This window comes from Dipodomys spectabilis, unplaced genomic scaffold (genome assembly GCF_019054845.1).
Source record: "Dipodomys spectabilis isolate Male_0828 unplaced genomic scaffold, ASM1905484v1 ptg000215l, whole genome shotgun sequence".
Classification (NCBI taxonomy): domain Eukaryota; kingdom Metazoa; phylum Chordata; class Mammalia; order Rodentia; family Heteromyidae; genus Dipodomys; species Dipodomys spectabilis.
Genome location: NW_024870892.1, coordinates 8,274,222 through 8,295,482, shown reverse-complemented (window position 1 = coordinate 8,295,482; position 21,261 = coordinate 8,274,222). Strand labels below are relative to the sequence as shown.

The 21,261-nt window shown below is 50.1% G+C and overlaps 1 protein-coding gene across 4 annotated transcripts in view; it reads right to left on the bottom strand.

Moving 5' to 3' along the window:
* The window catches only part of Tfdp1 (transcription factor Dp-1), a 45,549-nt gene that overhangs the window by 5,298 nt on the left and 18,990 nt on the right, over positions 1–21,261 (bottom strand). For 2 of the 4 annotated variants that reach the window (XM_042696979.1, XM_042696977.1), the window contains exons 3-10: positions 18,614–18,680; positions 10,944–11,050; positions 6,505–6,626; positions 5,236–5,401; positions 4,502–4,645; positions 3,982–4,050; positions 3,030–3,181; positions 1,703–1,869 (exon numbers count right to left, since the gene is read on the bottom strand). In XM_042696979.1, coding sequence (XP_042552913.1) covers positions 1,703–1,869; positions 3,030–3,181; positions 3,982–4,050; positions 4,502–4,645; positions 5,236–5,401; positions 6,505–6,626; positions 10,944–11,050; positions 18,614–18,680 — 994 coding nt within the window. Of the gene's footprint in view, positions 1–1,702; positions 1,870–3,029; positions 3,182–3,981; positions 4,051–4,501; positions 4,646–5,235; positions 5,402–6,504; positions 6,627–6,796; positions 7,001–10,943; positions 11,051–18,613; positions 18,681–21,261 lie in introns of all 4 variants that reach the window. The other 2 variants (XM_042696981.1, XM_042696980.1) reach the window with 2 other exon arrangements.

Below are 21,261 nucleotides of genomic sequence, written 5' to 3'. Positions count from 1 at the left end.
CCTCTGTCCTCACAGAGCGGCACAGTGGGCTGGGAGGACTGCAGTTACAGTCAGCACACCTCTGTCCTCACAGAGCAGCACAGTGGGCTGGGAGGACTACAGACAGCCAGCACCATGTCCTCTGTCCTCACAGAGCAGCACAGTGGGCTGGGAGGACTGCAGGGACAGTCAGCACCATGTCCCCTGTCCTCACAGAGCGGCACAGTGGGCTGGGAGGACTGCAAGGGACAGCCAGCACCATGTCCTCTGTCCTCACAGAGCGGCACAGTGGGCTGGGAGGACTGCAGGGACAGCCAGCACTATGTCCCCTGTCCTCAAAGAGCAGCGCAGTGGGCTGGGAGGACTGCAGACAGCCAGCACCATGTCCTCTGTCCTCACAGAGCGGCGCAGTGGGCTGGGAGGACTGCAGGGACAGCCAGCACCATGTCCCCTGTCCTCACAGAGCAGCGCAGTGGGCTGGGAGGACTGCAGGGACAGCCAGCACCATGTCCCCTGTCCTCACAGAACAGCGCAGTGGGCTGGGAGGACTGCAGGGACAGCCAGCACTATGTCCCCTGTCCTCAAAGAGCAGCGCAGTGGGCTGGGAGGACTGCAGACAGCCAGCACCATGTCCTCTGTCCTCACAGAGCGGCGCAGTGGGCTGGGAGGGACTGCAGGGACAGCCAGCACCATGTCCCCTGTCCTCACAGAGCAGCGCAGTGGGCTGGGAGGACTGCAGACAGCCAGCACCATGTCCTCTGTCCTCACAGAGCAGCGCAGTGGGCTGGGAGGGACTGCAGGGACAGCCAGCACCATGTACCCTGTCCTCACAGAGAAGCGCAGTGGGCTGGGAGGACTGCAGGGACAGCCAGCACCATGTCCCCTGTCCTCACAGAGCAGCGCAGTGGGCTGGGAGGACTACAGACAGCCAGCACCATGTCCCCTGTCCTCACAGAGCAGCGCAGTGGGCTGGGAGGGACTGCAGGGACAGCCAGCACCATGTCCCCTGTCCTCACAGAGCAGCGCAGTGGGCTGGGAGGACTACAGACAGCCAGCACCATGTCCTCTGTCCTCACAGAGCAGCGCAGTGGGCTGGGAGGACTGCAGGGACAGCCAGCACCATGTCCTCTGTCCTCACAGAGCAGCGCAGTGGGCTGGGAGGGACTGCAGGGACAGCCAGCACCATGTCCCCTGTCCTCACAGAGCAGCGCAGTGGGCTGGGAGGACTACAGACAGCCAGCACCATGTCCTCTGTCCTCACAGAGCAGCGCAGTGGGCTGGGAGGACTGCAGGGACAGCCAGCACCATGTCTCCTGTCCTCACAGAGCGGCACAGTGGGCTGGGAGGGACTGCAGGGACAGCCAGCACCATGTCCCCTGTCCTCACAGAGCGGCACAGTGGGCTGGGAGGGACTGCAGGGACAGCCAGCACCATGTCCCCTGTCCTCACAGAGCGGCACAGTGGGCTGGGAGGGACTGCAGGGACAGCCAGCACCATGTCCCCTGTCCTCACAGAGCGGCACAGTGGGCTGGGAGGGACTGCAGGGACAGACATTTTCTGCACCAGCTGGCTTCAAACCACAAACTTCCACTCCACAAGGGCCACTTGAGGGCTCCAACAGCAGACTGGGTAACAGCGGGTCCATGTCCATCCCAGCCTACAGACAGAGGCCCAGTGCTGGGGCAGGAGCTCAGCTACACTGTGGTCACAGAGCAGGACTGACCTGTCACATATGGTTCCAGAGCTTTTGGTACCAAGCTTCTTGCCATTTTGAGGTCTTCGGCAGAGCAGCTCCCTGACTCCAGCCCACATGCCATGCCCATTCGCTTGAGCACTTCAATGTCGTCGTGGATTTCAAACGTGTTATCAAAGTTGAACAGGTACTCAAATCTGTGGGGAGGGAGGGGCACTGTCAGGGGACGGGGCCTTCCGAGTTGGGGAAGACACGTGGGTTAGGCTATTATCCCCACACCCAGCACTGCATAGCACAAAGCATGAACTCAGGACCAAAGCAGCATGGGTATTGCTACAGCATGGGTAATCGCCGTATTGCTACAGGGCCTGGTGGTGGCTGTATTGCTGCTTTGCAGTATTCAAGAGGAAGTCCTCACTATGCACCCAAAAAAAGAGTTGCCAAGAGGGGCACAGTGACTCATCTGTGACCACAGGCAGAAATCAGGAGAACCACAGTTCAAGACCAGCCCAGGCAAAAAGTTAGTGACATCCTTAGCCAGCCACTGATGGCTCATATCCATAATCCTAGCTACTTCTGGAGGCTGAAATCTGGAGGTTCAGGTTCAAAGCCAACAGAGGTAGAAAAGCAGCCTGTCAGAGTCTACTTCCAAAATAACCAGCAAAAAAAAAACAGGGCTAAAGTGGGACACCAGTGGCTCACGCCTGTAATCCTAGCTATCTCAGGAGACTGAGATCTGAGGATTATGGTTCAATGCTAGCCCAGGCAGGAAAGTCCATGAGACTCTTATCTCCAATAAACCACTCAGAAAACTAGTAGTGGAGCAGTGGCTCAAGCACTAGAGTGCTAGCCTTGACCTGTAGAGCTGAGGGACAGTGTTCAGACCCAGAGTTCAAGCCCCATGACCGACAAAAAAACAAAACAACAACAAAAATAGGGCTAGAGGTATGGTATGTCTCAAGTGGAACACCAGCAGAGCAAGCAATGTAAACAAGTACAAAGCCCTGAGTTCAATTCTCAATAACACACACACACACACACACACACACACACACACACACACCTAGCTAGAAACTACTTCTCCCTGCTCTCCTCCCCCCTCCCACCCTGCCAACAAACAAGCCAGGAGTAATGACATATACCTGTCACTCCAACTATGTGGGAAGCCCTAGTAGGAAGTTCCCAACATGAGGTCAGCCCTGCAAAAAACTCTTGAGAAATCACTTAAGAAAGAAGGGATAGGGGCATGGTTCAAGTGGTAGAGGGCCTAGTGCACACTCTAGTACCACACACACACACACACACACACACACACACAGAGAGATTTGTGCCACATGTGAGCCCCACACCAACATACTTGTCATTGGAAATGCTGCAGTCAATGACTGTCTTCCTGCTGGTGTTGACAATGATGAAGGGCAGGTGGATGACCGAGTTAGGTGGGGGTGGTCGGTGGGCCTGCTGCTCTGCCTGGCGGTTTCTCTGCACCAAGTTCTTGAAGGCAATTTGCTGGAAAAGAGGAAGAGACACCCTGGTAGCAGTCATTGCCAACTTAACCCTTCTGCTTCTTCCCGGTGGACAGCAGGGACCCAGACTGTGAGGGAACAACCCTCACTGGGTCTTGGGGTGTGCTGCCAAGGGAAGGGTACACGTGGGGAGCTGGGGCCTCAGATGATCAACATGGGAGACACAACACAGACAATTCAGCCACAATGAAAGCGAGTCCCTGCGGCCACCTGGTTACACCACAGGGAGGGGACACCCTGTCCTAGACTAAGGGTGTTAGGGTGAAGGACCTCTCCTTCCAGCAGGACCAAATCCAGAGGCAGTGTTTATTCCTGCCATGGCTGTGTACCCACAACTTTCTGCGGTGCAAAGACAGCTGATCCACCCTCACGGCCTCCCCACAGAAGCAAGTGCACCCACTGATCTCCAACAAGCAGGCACTTATGCTACAGCACAGGCATGCAATACACACATTGTACAGGCAACCACAGACTGGAACAGAGGCTATCCCTGCTTCTCTCTTGGGTCCAGTTCCCAAGATCTACTTGGTGCCCTGGCTGATGCCAAAGGAAAAGGTGAGCTCCCCAGCTGGTGGATTCCAAACCCTGCCCTTCAGTGGGTGGGATCAAGTTTCAGGCAGCCTTGTGAGGGGCTGGGGACTGTGACAGGACTCCCAGGTGTCACTAGATGCTACAGGGCTCCATTGGTGGCCCCTTACCCCACCACCGACCACACCCAGGGGAGGAGCCCAGCAAGCATTTGCAAAACTCGTTGAGTCTCAGGAGGAGGGGCCATCTACCTACCTGCAGGATAAGCTCCTGAAGCTGGGACTGCTTCTGCTTGATTCTCTCCAGCCTCCGCTGCCGCTCCACCTGTGGAGATAGACCCATGAGCAGGTGGCTGCTGGGCTGGACGAACCCAGTCTGCATGGCACCACAGCTATCTGCTCTCCGCACCACACCTCCACAACTCTCAGCAAGGCAACTGGGGCAAGTGTGGACATGGCAGAAGGTACAGATGAAGACCAACATCCCTGAAACTTCACACACTACTCCTGACCCCACCATTTCCTTTCGTGAATACAGCTGTAATGAAAGACAAAAACAAAATAAAGCCCTGAAAACAAGGGCCAAGAACTAAGCTCTGTTGGGGTTTAGACATGTAGTCGGAGGCAAAACTTCCTAGTGACAAAGCTTGAGCAGCTCATGAGGCCCACCGTGAGGATAAGCACTCAGAGCCTGCCAGTAACCCAGGACATCTGTCTGAGACAGGGTGTTCTGGGGTAAATCTAAAGAACACTATGGAAAAGAAAGCTGTGAACACCTCTAAGTTCTGGCACTCCTGAGCAGAGTTGGTGGGCAGGCCGATCCACTTGATCTCCTTTTTCTCCTTGGAGATGATGTTCATGGCCATCAGCACATTTAAGGCATCATAGACACGCCGCCGGATGTTCTTCTGGTCATAAGCCTGGGAAACACAGAGCAGCACCCTTCCCAGTATGCACAGGGCTGACAGACCAGCGCACTTCAGGTGTTAGGCCCTGAGCACAGCCTTGGGTGGTATGTCACGTTGGCTCAGGGAGCATTCCTCCTGACCTGTCCTCTGCAGATGACTAGGCCCACCTCAGACTGGTACAGAAATGTCCCCATCTGTCTGCAACTTGCTACATAAAACAAGTGCCGCTCTAGTGAGGAGTCCTGAGCCCCCGAGTGTGCCCCAGTGAGGGGTCCTGAGGCCCTGGCCCCGAGTGCGCCCTTGTAAGGGGTCCTGAGGCCCTGGCCTGGAGCATGCCCCGTGAGGGGTCCTGAGGCCCAGAGTGTGCCCAGTGAGGGGTCCTGAGGCCCTGGCCCCAAGTGTGCTCTAGTGAGGGGTGGTCCTAAGGCCCTGGCCTCGAGCGAGCTCTAGTGAGAGGTCCTGAGATCCCAAGTGTGCTCTATTGAGAGGTCCTGAGGCCCTGGTCCTGAGAGCGCCCCAGTGAGGGGTCCTGAGGCCCTGGCCCCAAGGGTGCTCTAGTGAGGGGTCCTGAGGCCCTGGCCCCAGCCTTACCCAGCACTTACTGACTCATTTGGTAGGATGTGGTTATCAGCAGCACTGAACTCTGCCACCAGCTCATCAGCCACCTCGTTGTAGGAGGTGGTCCCCTTTCTCTGCACCTTCTCACACACCTTCATAGAGAAATGCCGCAGGCCCTTGCCATTCTTTTCACCTTTCCTGTTACGCTTCCTAAAAACACACAGAAAAGGAGACACTATCAGCATTCTTGGAAACAGCCTAGAATTCAGATACGAGAAAGACTACCAACTACACGAGGCCCTATGTGCAGACGCCACACACCCCCAGGCACTGAGGACATGGGCAGGTGTCCACGTGTCTAAGGTCAGAAAGAAAACGCTTACGAGACCAGATCACACACCTGAGCCTTCAGATGTCGGGAAAGGTGGGCAGACATCCAAAGGGCAGGAACCAGTGTGTGTCTGATCCATAAAACACGCTAGCACCACTGTTCTAAAGATGTTGACTGGTATCAGATATGCATGTTAGTGGAAATCTAGAGATTTTCAGGGCCAACTTCACAGGCTACCACAACTGTGGACACATGTCAGCACAGGCTGTAGACTGGGAGGAGATACCAAACGTGACTATAGTTAAGTCACCATCCGGGGAACAAGGTCACCAAGCTCCTTCTGGCTAAGTTCTGGGTGATGATGACTTTTGCCGTAGCAAACCACAACAGATGTGGTTGTAGAGTAGTGTGAACGTGTGATCTCTGTGGGTCTGGGATCACCCTTGCACATGCAAGCAAGCACTCTACTACTTGAGCTACATCACTAGCATCTTTTTTGTTTTATTTTGAATTTTTCAGAGGAAAAAAAATCTCAATAACTTTGGACTGGTCTTGAATTCATGATCCTCCTGCCTCTACCTTCTGAGTAGCTGGGACTGCAGGTATGCATCATCACACCTAGGAGCGCATGTGGTTGTAAGGGAAGACACATAACTGGTCTTCAAGGAAAACCATGCACATGGGGACACACTGCACGGTAGTGCAGACCTGGCAGGACATTTACCCCAGCTCAACAGTGAAAGTTTCAGAGTAGCAGCAACAAGATGGAGATCAGCATCTTCCTCTTCTTGAGCTAGAGCTCTTACCCTGGAAAGAACAGCTGCCAGACTAGGGGGCTCACACCTCAGTATCCCACAGACAGTGATGGGTTTGGAGCTTAATCTCAGCATGCATGGACACCCCACCACAGACTATATGACACATGGTCCCTTGGGGAAGAGGACATTCTAGACATTGCCACCATTGGGCAGGGGGTGCTCACCCAGCAGACCAAGGTGAGGAGTCAGACGGCTGGTTCTGGGACACAAAGTGAGTGCTGGGGGTGTGTGGGCTTCCTACCACAATAGTGTTTGATGCTGCTGGTCTCTGAGGCGTACCAATCACCTAGTCAGAAAAGAATTCAGAACAATCAGATATCTGCATGTCATGATGCTGCCATCAGTGTCATCCACTCACATCTGTGGCTGCTACTGTGCCTCACCAGCACAGTGAGAAAGGAAGGACAGAGACAAAGCAGATGCCCACACAACTGCTTGGGCACGGTGCTGCTTCACCTCTAGCTTGGGTATCTTCTTCACTTGGCAAAAGCATCAAGAAGCCGCAGCCAGCCCAGAACAGACATGGCCGGCTCTTGTGCGGAGAACACAGTGGTGTCCACATTGCAGAGGCACCTCCATGGCCGCCAGCGTTACCATCCCATGTCTGGACTGACTTCATTTAATGAGACAGACAAGGAAAAACTGTATCCTTCCATGGCACTAAAGAGAGACCAAAAAACAAACGAAAAATAGCTTTCAAAACAAATGCACAACCTGCACCGATAGCTAGCTAGTGCTGCCTGGGCTGTTGGCTTGTTTTAAAAACAAATGCCCAGGTATTTTGCCCAAGGATCCTTCTCTGGGGAGGACCTGACAGCCAGATAGCAAAGCACAGTGGTGTGATTAGCCTGGGAGCCAGAGCTGGTGTTCTCAGGGAGAACTCTCATGAGCCGATGTAAGCAGCTACCCTGCCAGGCAGGGTGTGCAGCACTGTTCTCATTAGAGAAGGGAACACACAGTTTGCCTTTTTGACAACAGGTGTCATTTTAGTTCCCTCAGCTAAGTGAAATGATGGTCTCTGAACACAGATACTGCCTCAAATAGCTAATGAAAGCCTCAACCATTCAGTCCTTGTCCCATAGCTCTAAGTCAGAAACAATTAGGTAAATGTTAAGCCATTCAACTTGAAACCAAATGCCACTAGGAACACCAAGTTTCCAGTGAAGGGATGGAGTGGGATGGCTGAGTGCTAAGGAACCATGGGGCTGCTGTCCCAAAGACACCTGTATGGCCCTGATATTGGTAGTGCATCCATCCTCACGGTTACAGCCTCATCTGCACCACACTCATCAGCAAGACATGCACCAGACCAGAGAAGCTTGTGAAAAATAAAACAGAAGAGAGAACAAGTCTCCTTTACAAAGCAATGTTTCATAAGGCTTCTCCTTGTTCAGAAGACGTGGGTGCATTCAAGGAGCGCTGACCACACGAGGGTGCACTATTCACAAGGCCCACTACTTGGAAAGGCAGAAGCTGCACAGGCTATGGCTCAGCTGGGCAAGCCCACTCACCTAAGACGGGAACGCCATCTCCCCCTTGCCCTCAACAGAGTTAAGAGACAGGAGCTTGCCACCACCCTTGAACACCCCATATGGACAGAGGACACCCAGAGGCAAATGGCAACAAGACTAACTGGCCTCACAAGCCCCACAAACAACTAGGACTGCAAAGCCTAGTCTGGGATCCTTGCAGTGCCTCTCCAATACAACCCACCCAGTGAGTGGCAAGAACAAAGCACAGAACAGGTGCTAAGGCGAACCACCTTTTCCTGATGATTAGGATCAGTCTAGAATCAGTTGCATCTGACAGGCTTTGTGGGCCTGCTCAAAGGTGCACTTCCCAGCTTTGGCTACTCCATGAGGCAGTCTTGTGGACTGCCAAGAGAGTTCAGGAGGCCCCACTCCTCACCCTGTGAGCTATGCTTCAGCATATGGGCACAAAGGCGTAAGACCCCTATCCGTATCCCAGGAACTGTCCAAACACCCACTGTTCTGGTCTTGTTGAAAAGCAAGGAGGAGATACAGGGTCATGGGGTAGAGTCTCTGTCCCACTATCACTGCTGGGGACTGGGACTGGTATGAAGTCACTGAGCAATGTGGCTTCAGATCAGGTCTTCTCCACCCCAAGATTTCCATAGCCCACACACTGAGTGACTGCTGAAGGACACAGATGAAGAGCACATGAGAGGAAGACACCACACACTAACTGGCCGTTGAAGGACACAGATGAAGATGAAGAGCACATGGGAGGAAGGCAGACATAAGGCCCAGTAGTGTTCACAGAGGGCGGAGAAGGACCCCACCCAGGGCCTCTTTCCCAAGTTGGACCCTAAGCCCATCCTTTGCACCCTAATTTCAAACACTCTAAAAAGTGAAATGAGAGTAACCTCTGGCTATGATGTGTGACTCAACTTACATGAAAAATATCCAAGAATATATCCCTATGTAAAGCTACACTGTTTTAGAGGTCTAAGTAGATGGTAAAACTAGGAAGTTACCACAAAACTTTCCTGAGGCACCCCACAATCTCACCCACAAGGGCTCACACGGGAGTGCCACCAGGGCAGAGACCTTGTGCTCTGTGTACTCTGCTGCACAAGCAGGCAACACAACAGCCATCCAGCCGCTGGCAGGGGACTGCTGGAGACCCAGCAGACACGAGCAAGTCAGGTTTCACATACAAAGGGCTCATTCTCTATCTCAGAACCAGAAGTCCTTTTTTCTAAAACCTTTGATTCATGAAGGTTTAAGAATCATTTGCAACATGCAAGCTAATACACTTCAATATATTACAAAGCATAAAACAGAAATTACTAAGTCCTCCCAACACAGCTCAAATTAAATCACTAATTTGGTTTTCAGACCAACAGTTTAAAATGCCCCACTAGGAATGTTTATATTATCTTTCCATCAACCCATTTACAGGACAATAAAAATAGCATTGGTGCACCAGGTGCTGGTATGTCACTCCTATAAACTCAGCTACTCAGAAGGCTAAGACCTAAGAATTGCTATTCAAAGGCAGCCTGGGCAGGAAGATCCACAAGACTCTTATCTCCAATTAAAAAGCTAAACACTGGAATTGGAGGTGTGGCTCAAGTGGTAGAGTCAGCTGTGAACAGATAAAGCCCCAGCACTAGCATGTGAAAAAAAGAAAAAAATTGTTGCTTCAATTAAAGCTTATTCACCAAGCTAAACGCTGCTATAAAATACAGTATTAAAATAAAAACTACAGAAATTATAAAGCAGAAAGGAAACTGAAATGTCTAGCTTTTAGCAAAATGGCGTTAGTTAGCAGCAAGCACAACTGAGCACTACAGAATGACTTATGCTGCTTTTAATGACCCACAGCCCTGTGAAGCAAGCTTCAGTCACATCTAACTGGCAGGACCAGCCTAGCAGAGACCCCTTCTCACTTGAGGGAAATCTTGCTCTGTCCACAGGACTGGTGTTTTCCTGAGTGTAACTCTGCCCATAGGCACTCCTGTTTAAACCTCAGACACTTGGATATGATGAAGTTGGTGCATGTTGATAAAAGGAAACACAGGATGTCAATCGTAAGACTAAGATGGATAAACAATCGAGTTCCTCTGAAGAAAGTGTGGTTATGATGAAGGTGCCCAGACAGCATCAACTACCATCAGCCCTGACCAGGCCTCTCCTTGAGGTGGGGATCCTGTGGAGACCTGTGGGAACCTGGAGAGGCCTGTAGATACTTGAGAGACAGCACCACACTGGTCTCTTCACTCAGGCTGTGAGCCCTTCCTAAGGGGCGGAGGACAAGGGGAGGTCCACGGAGGGTGCAGCAGAAGGAAGCATTGTGTGGTCTGGAACGAGGCACGAGTGTAACCATGGTCTGGGACTCAGAAGAAACCCCCAGAATGCAGGCCAGAGCCAAGGTAGGACCCAAGGTAGGATCTGGACAAGCTACAACCGTGGCGAAGGTGGTCCCAGGAGGAGGGCTAAGGGACTGGCCCAAAAGCGTCTGTGCTCTAGATGCCAAACACACTGCTCCAAGGCCCAGGCCTGCCCTGGGAAGGGAGACACAGGCCTGCTCTGTGGGGCGCCTTGCTGGTAACAGAGAGTGAAGGAAATGGTAGTTCCCTATCCTCCCCCCCACCCTAACATTGGACATATCCGTGTCCTTTCCTTTTCCCTTTCCCAAGTCCTTTCCTTCCCCTCCCCCCTGCATCCCTCACTCCCATCCAGATCCTTCCCTCCCGGCCTCCCAGCTCTCAAGGCAATGGATATGGAGGAACGCCAGGGTGGCTGCATGACCTGGGCACTGCAGTGCCCATTTGAACACAAAATAACTCCCTGGGCTCAGAACTGTGACCACACAGGCCACTGGAGGCCACCAGGGAGAAGATGGCTCACCCTACCCACACCCGCTCCTGTCACTCTCCGGGGGTAAGGGCCTCACTCACCAGTGTGGGACACTACACCCCATGTGTCCGGTTCACTTACTACTATGAATATACCCCCAGAGGAAGAAGTCATGGTCCCCCAGCACCCCCGCCAAGGTCTAGCCTTCCAGGGACACCAGGGCAGCACAGTGGAGCATCCACCCACTCCAGTGCCCCATCCACATGTTTACCACTTACCACTTGCTGTGTGATGTTGACATTGGACTGTCCGAAGGTTTTTGGCAAGAGCTGCTTTCCAAGTGTGTTCACCGTGGATGGGTGCACAGCCACCAGAGACACCACACCTGCAACACAAGGCACAGGTCAGAGGCCGCAGTACTTCTTTCAGAAAAGTGGTGCTTCAGCAAAAACGCTGAATTCCTGCAGCTTCAACATGCAGTAGACATCCCTCTGCTCTCCTCTCTCCACCTGCCCCCAGGCTCATCCCCTTAAGAACTCTTCCTGTCACAAGGCAAAATAGGATTTTACATAGGGCACCGTTGGCTCACACCTATCATCTTAGGTACTCAGAAAGCTGAGATCTGAGAGTAGAAGTTTAAAGCCAGCTTTGGTGGACCAAACTGAGACTTTATCTCCAATTAATTAGCAAAAAAACAGAACTCAAAGTATGACTCAAGTATAGAGTGCTAGATATGCATGTGAAAATTCCCAGTGTAGCCACAAAGCCTTACCTAAGCCCCCAGTACCAACATACACACAAACGAAAAAAAGTCTGTGCGTGTGTATGTATGGAGAGAGAGGTAAGTGCATTTTCACTTTTGCTTTAATCTGGCAACATAAAGAGAACACTGAACATGTTTCCTAACATCAAAAGTACCACACAATCTTTATGAAGGACCTGACATTTGAGTTATAAAAGGCGCCCAGCTGTACACTTGTACCAAGGAGCCAATTTACTAGAAATAACATTGTGTAGACCCTAAAAGAAAGTCTTCCCAGAGGAACTCTGTAACAAAATGTTTTCAAATATTATGAATGCTCAGAATTGCTGCAGCCCATTAATAAAAGAAGAATCCTAAATTATTACATTCATATATTTATAATTGCTAATCACAGTCCATAGCTATGTTTTTGTGGAATTTTTCTGATTGTTTTTGTGGTACTTGTATTTTAATTCAGGACCTGGAACTTGTGATATAGGCACTCTTGCCACGAAGACCCAAAGACTAATACAATGAATAAATAGGCAAATGAACAACTTTAATGACATATATATATATATATATATATATATATATAAAATGCTTTTAGTCATAAAGGAAATGCAAATCAAACAACACTACTTTAGTCCAGTTGAAATGGAGATCATAAAAAAAATTGGCAAATACTGACACATGGAGGCAGGGGAAAAGGAACATTATTACAGGTATGTGGACCTGCTATGGAAATCAATGGCTCACCTATAATCTTAGCTACTGAGAAGGCTGAAACTGGAGAATCACAGTTCAATGCTAGCATAGGCAGACAAATTCAAGAGACTCTTACCTCCAAATAACCCACAAAAAGTCAGAACTAGAAGCTTGGTTCAAGTGGTAGAGGACCAGCTGTGAACCAAAAAGCAGAGCACTAAACCCTGAGGTCAATTTCCAGTACTAGCACTAGGCAAGATAGATAGATAAATTAGATAGATAGGTAGATAAGACCATGATAGATAGATAGATAGATAGATAGGACCACTATATGCTTCTGTTGTGCTATTCTACTCCTCTTGACTACATACTGGAAAGAATCAAAGTCAGTACACAATAAATACCTACATACCTGTTTATCATGTCACTATTCACAATAACCAAATTATAGAACTGGTCCTAGATGCCCATTAAGTGGAATAATGAATAGAGAAAAATGTGTATATAACATGGTAGAGTATTATTCAACCATAAGGAATAAAATCACGCCACTTATAGAAAAATGGATAAAGTTAAGAGATCTTTGTGTTAAGTAAAGTAAGAATGAGAAGATAAACATAGCAAACTTTTGCTAGTATGTGGAATGGGGGGAAAGGAGGAGAGAGAACAGGAACATGGGAGGCAGACTTAGGAGAGAAGGGGACCAAGAAGGGGCTAAAGGGGATAAGATCAATTAATGAGGGGACAGCACAATCAACATATGCTACCCGTGTATATGAACATGTCACATGAAACCTATTACTGGTACAATCAATATATGCTAGTAAGTCATTTACTGTATCTATTTAAGGCATAACATACTATGGGGCACAGCAGATACTAAAAGGTTATTATTTAAAGTAGGCTCACATACCTGTCACCACTCAGTTCCCGATTCTGTGTCTGTGGCAGGACCAGCTGAACACACTAATTCACAGAAACCTGTGTATAGCCATGTTGCCACACTGTTGTACCTGTGCACCTGTGCCTACTTCCTATCCTGCTACCCAGCTTTGAGAACATAGTTCTGTGGTATAAACACACCTTGGATTCCCCACAAAAGTGGGATCACACAGCACATTTCTTTGTCTGGACTACTCTGCTTAGTACAACATCCTCCAAGCTCATCCACATTGAAGCAAATGGCAAGATTCACTATGCTTTTAAGACTAACATTGGGTTGCTTCCAGTCAGATGCCTTTGACCTCGGTCACTGTGGGACCTCCTAAGTGTCTCCTCATCAGCAGTGTGCCAGGGCCACTAAGCCATGTTCTCACAGACATTTCCCCAAAGCTTCTCTAGCTGATGTGTGGTAGCATTACTACATGGCAGCTTTGACTTATGCTCCCTGATTAGTGAGAGAACCTTCTTGTGTACCTGCTGGCCATGTGTATTCCTCCTTCAGTGCATTATTTCAGGGGTTATTATTTTGTCCAGTATGTTAGAGACATTGGGTTTACTAACAGGGCCAGAAGGACCAGAGATAGCCATAGACAGACAGCCTCTGTCCGAGGGTCCACTGTGCACAGCACAGCACTGATCTTGTACTGTGGGGCATGACCGAGCTGCACTAACTACCGGTAAGACCCCACAAGGGACACTTCCCAGCTCCTCTGGCGTCTCACTGAGGCACGCAGGGCAGAGATCTTACTACTTGGCTAAAGCAGTTTAACCTGTTCCCACTTCACTGCCGCAGAAAGGCCAGGCAGCGTAGTCTGACCACATGTGTAGGCCCGGTTCATCAGAAGAAACTAGTACCATATCACTGTTAAACTTTCCTCTTTCTTCCCTTGAGTCCTATTCTAAAACCAAAAAGCAAGGACAACGCAGACACCTGGGCAGGAGGTGGGGTGAGGAAAACACCTTGCTTTAGTGCTAAGTGAGGACAATAGGCACCAGCCACATCTGGGGCATTTGGACAGAGCCAACCAAACACAGAAGTAAAACAGCTGAGAAGAGGAAGAGAACCAGGCCATTCTCACCTGGCCAACCTAAAACAAACAGAAGTCAGGTTGCTCTAAAACAAGCAAGAAGCCAGGTCACTCCGTAATAGCCTAGAACAGGCAGGAAGCCAGGCTGCTCTAACTACAGCAGCCCAGGACTAACAGAAAACTGAGTTTGCTCCCACTGTAACAGCCTAGAGAACAAGCAGGAAAACAGACCATTCTATGACAGCCTAGAATAGACAGGAAGCCAGGCTGTTCTATGGCAGCTGAACAAGAAGCCAGGATGCTCTGACTTCACAGTCCAAGACTATCAGAAAACAGTTTGCCCTGCTACAACTGCCTAAAACTAAGCAGGAAGGCAGATAGCCTATAACAAGCAGAACACCAAGCCACTCTTACAGCCTAGAATAGCAGGAAGCCATGATCATTCCATGATAGCCTAGAACAGGCAAGAAGCCAGGTTGCTCTTACTACAACAGTCCAAGACTAGCAGAAAACAGTTTGTCCCCCCCTCCAGAATGCCAGGCCACTCTCAGTGACAGCCTAGAACAAGCAGGAAGCCAGGAAGCGCCAACTGTAACAGCTTAGAACTAGCAGGGAGTTGGGAGCTAGGTCATTTACAGTACAACAGCCCCAGGTCTGGAAGACTGAGTTTTCTAGGAAAGACAGTTTACATTAATATACAAATAAGACATAAGAGTTTTAGAAAAGGGTAAAGATTAAAAAGGAAAGGCAAGGGCCATTATACAGCCTTCAAAACCCACGGGAGATGGGCCAAACTGAGATCATTGAGCAGATGAATGAGCACCACAAACACACGTTTGCAGGAAGGGCACCAAAGCAGTGTGCACGAGCTAAATACACACAGAAAGGACACCAAAGTGGCATGCACACCAAGTACATGCAGATATGCCCAGTTACTCCCAGGCACAGTCTGATGGCTGGTCAGAGATAACACACCATTGGAGCACAAAGCTGCAGGCACAGGTCACTATAGCCAGAAAAAGACAAAGAGGCAGAATCCTGTCAGTACCACAGGACACAACGATGTAAGAGGAGTGAGCTAGCTGTGTGAGGAACAGACAGAATCATTGGGAGGAAGATCAGCAGAGAGCTAAGTAAGTGGGAGCTTTGATGAAGCAAGATCATCATGCAGAATTCAGTTAGCACTACAGGCCACAGGATGAGACAGGAGGACAGGCCACAGGTAAGAGAAAGTCTAAATACCTGATAGCTGCTAGCAGGGATGTGAGCAACTAGAATCTCACATCCTGCAGCAACAGTGGCTCCAGGACCCTTAAACTCCACAATTAACTAGAATGAGAGTAACAAGTTCACACGGCAGTGTGTACTGTGCAGGCCAGAGCTGGTGCAGCACTGTACCACTAGCAGAATGCCACAGGCTATAAAACTGCACCAGCGGCTCTTCACCTCATGGGTCTGTGGATGCAGAATGCTGTGCACTTACTGCTTTTTTTTGGGGGGGGGGGAATCTTTGAGCCTCAAAGACTGGGGTGATCAATTTCCCCCAGCAATCTGAAGAGGTTGTAGCCTCAGCAACTCATCTGCATGCCAGTCCAGAGTAAGGAGACTACTCTTCTTCCCACTGCCCATGGGCTTCTAGCAAAGCCTGAGGTTTCGTGGAGAAAGTTGTGCCCAAGCTTTCAGCACCCACGTCTGCCTTGTAGTCCTGAGACATTCTACACCACACCAGGCCTCACTCACACATGCACACTGCAATGGCTAATTCTCTGGATGTGACGGGAAATGGGGGCTGAAAACTGCCCTCTGAAGCAGCAGGAGAGGTGGTGACACAAGCAGCTGCCAGCCTCTCAGGGCTGGAGGTGGGCTGGGATTTGGGGGACCTGCTGGGCCACAGCTGCCTAGTCTCACAGAGCAGCTCCAAGGTGAGAGGAATCATGCTCTGCACCGCTCTCAGGGAGGCAGCATGGACATCACGCAGGTTTCTCCAGAGCCCAACTTGTTCTGCTATTTCCCTGGTAAGTGAAGAATGCATCTGGTCCGAGGGTCTCAAAGTGAACTGACCACAGGTGCAGGGAAAGGGGACAAAGTGTAACAAAGTTCTTACCCCACTCCACGTTGTCAGTCCTCTCCCAGACTCTGCTCCTGGCCAGCGACTCTAGAGATGCCTCTGACATGAAATACTGTGTATACTCCCAGGGAGCCGCAAAGGTCAAGGCTCTATTCACTGTGTACCCAGGCTTTACTAAGCACTGCTGAGGGTACCAGGAACAACATTCAGAGGCTGTTCCAAGGCTGGGGTGTGGGCAAAGGGACATATAATTTTAACCTCCCCATCAACTCTATAACAGTGAGTTTCAATAATGAACTGCTTGTGAAGATAAGAACAGACACAGTCACTCCTGTTGGGCCTCAGTGGTCACCGGCTCAGGAACAGAGCTCATTTGCCGTAAGAGTCACTAAGAAGCAGAACTGGACCACCATGGCCAACGAAAGAAGTCAAGGACTAGAAACCCAGAGTACGCAGACAAGGGCAGGAAGTGGCCAGATGACCAAAACCTGGCCAGAACAACGGTCACAGAGCACTGTGACCACACGACAAATCAGCACCACACCATGTCCTCATCCTGCAGTCTACTCATCTACTTATTGTCAGACTCATACAAACCAAGCACAGAAAAGGAGGATGTTGGCATGTGACCCAGGTGAGACAACAGAGGCAGGAGAGCATCGCTTTTGTGGAAGGAAGTCATTCACCGTCTCACTGTAACTTCTGCTGCATCTCTCGAATGGGAAACACGCCTGAAGTTCATCTGAACATTACTTTTGGGTGAATAATACTGGATGTCCCAAGCAGATATGAATGCAGAATGGTCAGCAGATATAAAAGGCTCTCTTAGCTGACCCTGTTCTGGGAATAAGCAGGGAGGGGCAGGCCCTGGCAGCAGGGGGTATAGCACACCACACACACACACACACACACACACACACACACACACACGCACACGCACACACACACACACAGTGACCAGTAGGGCCAAAGTCTGAGTCAAGTCCTTTCCCAACTCTACCTACTCTAGTCTCTGGTGGACCAGGGAGGACACACAACAGCCCAGGATGCAGCAATGGCCCTCGTGGGGATTGGGAAGGATGCAGTGACAGTCACCATGGCATCTGGACCTGGTTGGTTTTGGGGGTGAAGGCACTGGACTCCCACATTCACACAGCATAAATCACAAATGGCACAGCAGAGCTTCTGTGACCGAGGGACAAAGGGGACCAGATTACCATGTTCAAGGCCCTCATGATTTGGGGGAAAACAGCTATTTTTATTTTTTGGTGCTGGTCCTGGGCTTGAACTCAGGAATTCACTGTCCCTGAGCTTATTTGCTCAAGGCTAGTGCTCTACCACTTGAGCTACAGCTCCACTTCTGGCTTTTTTTTGTAGTTAACTGGAGATAAGAGTCTCACAGGCATTCCTTCCCAGGCTGTCTTTGAACTGTGATCCTCAGATCTCAGTATCCTGAGTAGCTAAGCCAGGATTACAGGCCAGAAAGACAACAATCAGAAAAACTAGGAATAAGGAGCTCTTCAGAACCTGGCCTCTGAGCCTCTGCTCTGGCTGAGCGCCTATGAAGATCCGGACCAGGCAAGCAGATGCACCTCGGAACAACATGACCCCCCCACAAGTCTGTCCCATGAGGCACAGAAACAAGCTACACCTTGCAGAAGCGACCTGTGCCACGGGATGCAGGGAGATGCAGTGTGGACAAAGGCCAGGCCCCATGCAAGCAACTGCTCTCTCCAGGTGTTTGTTCATCTGAAGAAGGAAATCCCCAGGAGAGCCTAACAGTCACAGCTGTAATGGCTGCACTGTGGGGGCCAAGCCTGAAAGGCACTTGAGGATGGGCCTCAACCACTTACCTGCCTCGCCTCCTTGATGCCTCAAGACAGAAGACAGAGCTCTCGTTGGGTGCCGATGGCTCACACCTGTCATCCTAGCTACTCAGGAGGCTGAGATCTGAGGATCGTGGTTCGAAGCTACCTTCCTAGGCAGTAAAGTCTGCGAGACTCATCTCTACTAAACGATCAAAAAAGCCAGAAGTAGCGCTTCTGGCTCAAGTGGTAGAGTGCTAGCCTTGAGCAAAAGGCACTCAGGGACAATACCCAGACCCCAGGATCAGCAGAGGGACGCAAGTGGAAGCCTGGGAAGATGCCAGCCAGCTCTCAAGGGATTTATACCAAGTACAAGTTCCTCATTAGGTGCCCAACCACAGGGCCCTGGAGAACCATGGAATATGGCAACCCTCTTTTTGGGTGAAAATACAAGTGACTGACATTCTTCCCTTGATACTGTCCTCAGACCTCTGCCCCTGCACAAAGAACATACACCTTGGAAAGCAGAATCAGCAAAGCAACTGGAGACAGTGCAGGATTGGCAGCCCTAGGATGGCCTAACAGGCACATCATCCACACACCCAACTTCATACATTTATCTACAGACTTACATTTCCAAAACAGGCTCCCTTACCTTTCCCAGGACTAAGGTTCTGGTCTATAAAGACCTTTAGTTCTCCGTTGGCTTCAATTAGACTGGCCTGCAGAGAGTAACAATAACAACAGTAAATACAGTATCTAGAGAGCCACACAGCTAGTTGTTAACAAACCATCCGTGTGATCTTTAAACCACTGCCTAAAAGAATAGGTCACTCTAAAGCCAGTGGCCTGACTGACCCAAAAGGGTCAGTCTCAAAAGCAGCGATGCCATGTGTGGCTCCCATCCCAGGTCACTAAAAACAGAGGGAGATACTCCTGCACAGTGCCACAGAAAGGGAGCACATGACAACACAGATGACTCACACACCGGGAAGGCGTCTCACCCAATTGTCGTCTGCGGCCACCCTCCAGAAAAGCCATGCAAACTTTTCATTCTCTCCTTTGGCCAACAAAAGTCCAAGCCAGGCAGGGGCCGTGGCTGCCCTGTCCTTGAAAAAGATCCCTTACCCCAACATCAACCTATGCAGGTACTGGCCTGAGGCAGGGACAGGAGGCAGTGGTAGGTCTTACTATCCCACTAGCTGCAAAGTAAATAAGCCAGGGGTGGCCAAATATTCTTCCACAGAGAAAATAATGGTGACAGATGGGGAGTCAGAGAGGACATTTAGCTACATACCAACAAAGACTCAGAGTCTGGCCAGACCACTGGGCCATGCTCTGTACTTCTTACAGAACAGAAGAGCAAGTGCTACCAACCAAGGAAGATGACAGGATCACATGCAGCCTGGGCTCAAAGAGCATGTGGAAGGCACCAACATTACCACGAGGTTAAAATCACCCTGAACCAGGAAATGGCAGGTAAACTCAGATGGTTAATTCAGGTGTGCAAAGCCAAGAATTTAGACAGGTGGGAAAAGCCAGATGGGTGCACTAGGAAGTTAAGAATGGGTAAGGTGGGTACAAAGTCAGGTAGATAAGGCCAACAGAGGTTACAGCCAAGAATGACAGTGCAAGGTGAATAAAACAAGGATTAGAATTAGGTAGGCAAAGCCAGGACTTAAGGTAACACCAGGCAAAGTCAAGAGGAAGACCAGAAGCCAAAAATGGCATACACTTGCAAGCCAGCTACACAGAAAAGATAGGTTTAAGGACTGTAGTCCGAGGCCAACCCAGGCAGAACCAGGAGATCCTAACCAAAACAAGTTAAAGCAAGGAAGGGCAATGTGTGTTGCTCATGTAGGAAAGCACCTGCCTAGCAAGCACAAGGCCCTGAGTTCAAACTTAAGGACTGAAAAAGAAAAGGAGGTTAAGGCTATTTGGCCCAAGTCCTGGTATGTAGGCTGATGGGCAGGGTGCCAAACTGGTGACATTAGGAAGTGAAGGACTGAAGACACCAAGTCGGACTGGACAACTAAGAGACAATGGCTAGGTCCAGGTTTGTGAAGTTCTGTGTGGGACACCTAGTGAGAAAGGCTGGGAGTTTAAAGCTAAGCAGGCATGGTGCACTGGAGGTATGCCCACAGTGGAGCCATCGCTAAGCATGCTCCAAGGGTTCTATCCGTAACACCACAAAAGTAAAAATGAACAAAAATATATAGGTTGTCGGTTACATATGTTTGAGTCAGTAAGTCCAGCTTGCTAAGGCCAAGAGCTTAACAGCAGGTAGAAAGGTCAACAGGAGCCGGGCTCATGTCTATAATCCTAGCTACTCAGGAGGCTGAGATCTGAGGATCGAGGTTCAAAGCTAGCCCGGGCAGGAACATCCATGAGACTCTTATCTCCAATAAACCACTAGAAAACCCGAAGTGGCGCTGTAGCTCAAATGGTAGAGCACTAGCCTTGAGCTGAAGAGCTGAGGGACAGCGCTCAGGCCCAGAGTTCAAGCCCCATGACCAAAAAAAAAAAAAGAAAGGTCAACAGGAAGGCCACGGGGAAAAGAGGAAGACATTAAAGCCCATTGGTAATGCCAAGAAGTTAGGGCTAATGGGCAGGCCAGGGGCTATGGACAGATAAGGGCAAGTTGGTAAGACTAAGACATCAATAATGGCAGGAATAAGGTCACCTCTGTACATCCAAGGGGAAACAAAGGGCAAAGAGGTGAAGGCAATGGATTACAGTCCGTTGTAGAAGGCCGGGGGTGGGGGAGTTTAAAGCCAGTAGGTAAATAACACCCAGGAAATTAGGCCACACAATGAGGCTAGGCCAGGTGCTGGGGCCAGTGGAAGACCCATGAAGTTTTGTGGGGATTTAAGCTTTTTGGGCAAGGCCTTGAGGACAAGCCCAGGTGGACAAAGGGAGTGGATGAGGCCAGAGCAGAGAGTCAGGACACTGAGTGAAGAGAACCATGTCTCATAGGGAAACCGGGGGTGTGAAGCAAGGTCAAGCTAAAGCATTGACCCTAGTGGGATCAAGCTGTGAGCACAAGGCCATGAAATTATGCCTAGGAAAGCCTGCTGGGTACAGGGGGCTGGGAAGGCCAGTTAAGGCCTGGCAAGAAATGCAGGAGAGTAACAAATAGAAGTTTGAAGCAAGGCTGTGATGAGGTCAGATTGAGGCTGGAAGCAAGAACACACACACTAGGCTGGTCATCAAAGAGGCAGCTGGCAAGGCCAAAAATCCCAGTGGATAGGATAAAGCCATAGTCCAATGCATATGGCCAAGAGCCTCGGTCAGATGGCTTAG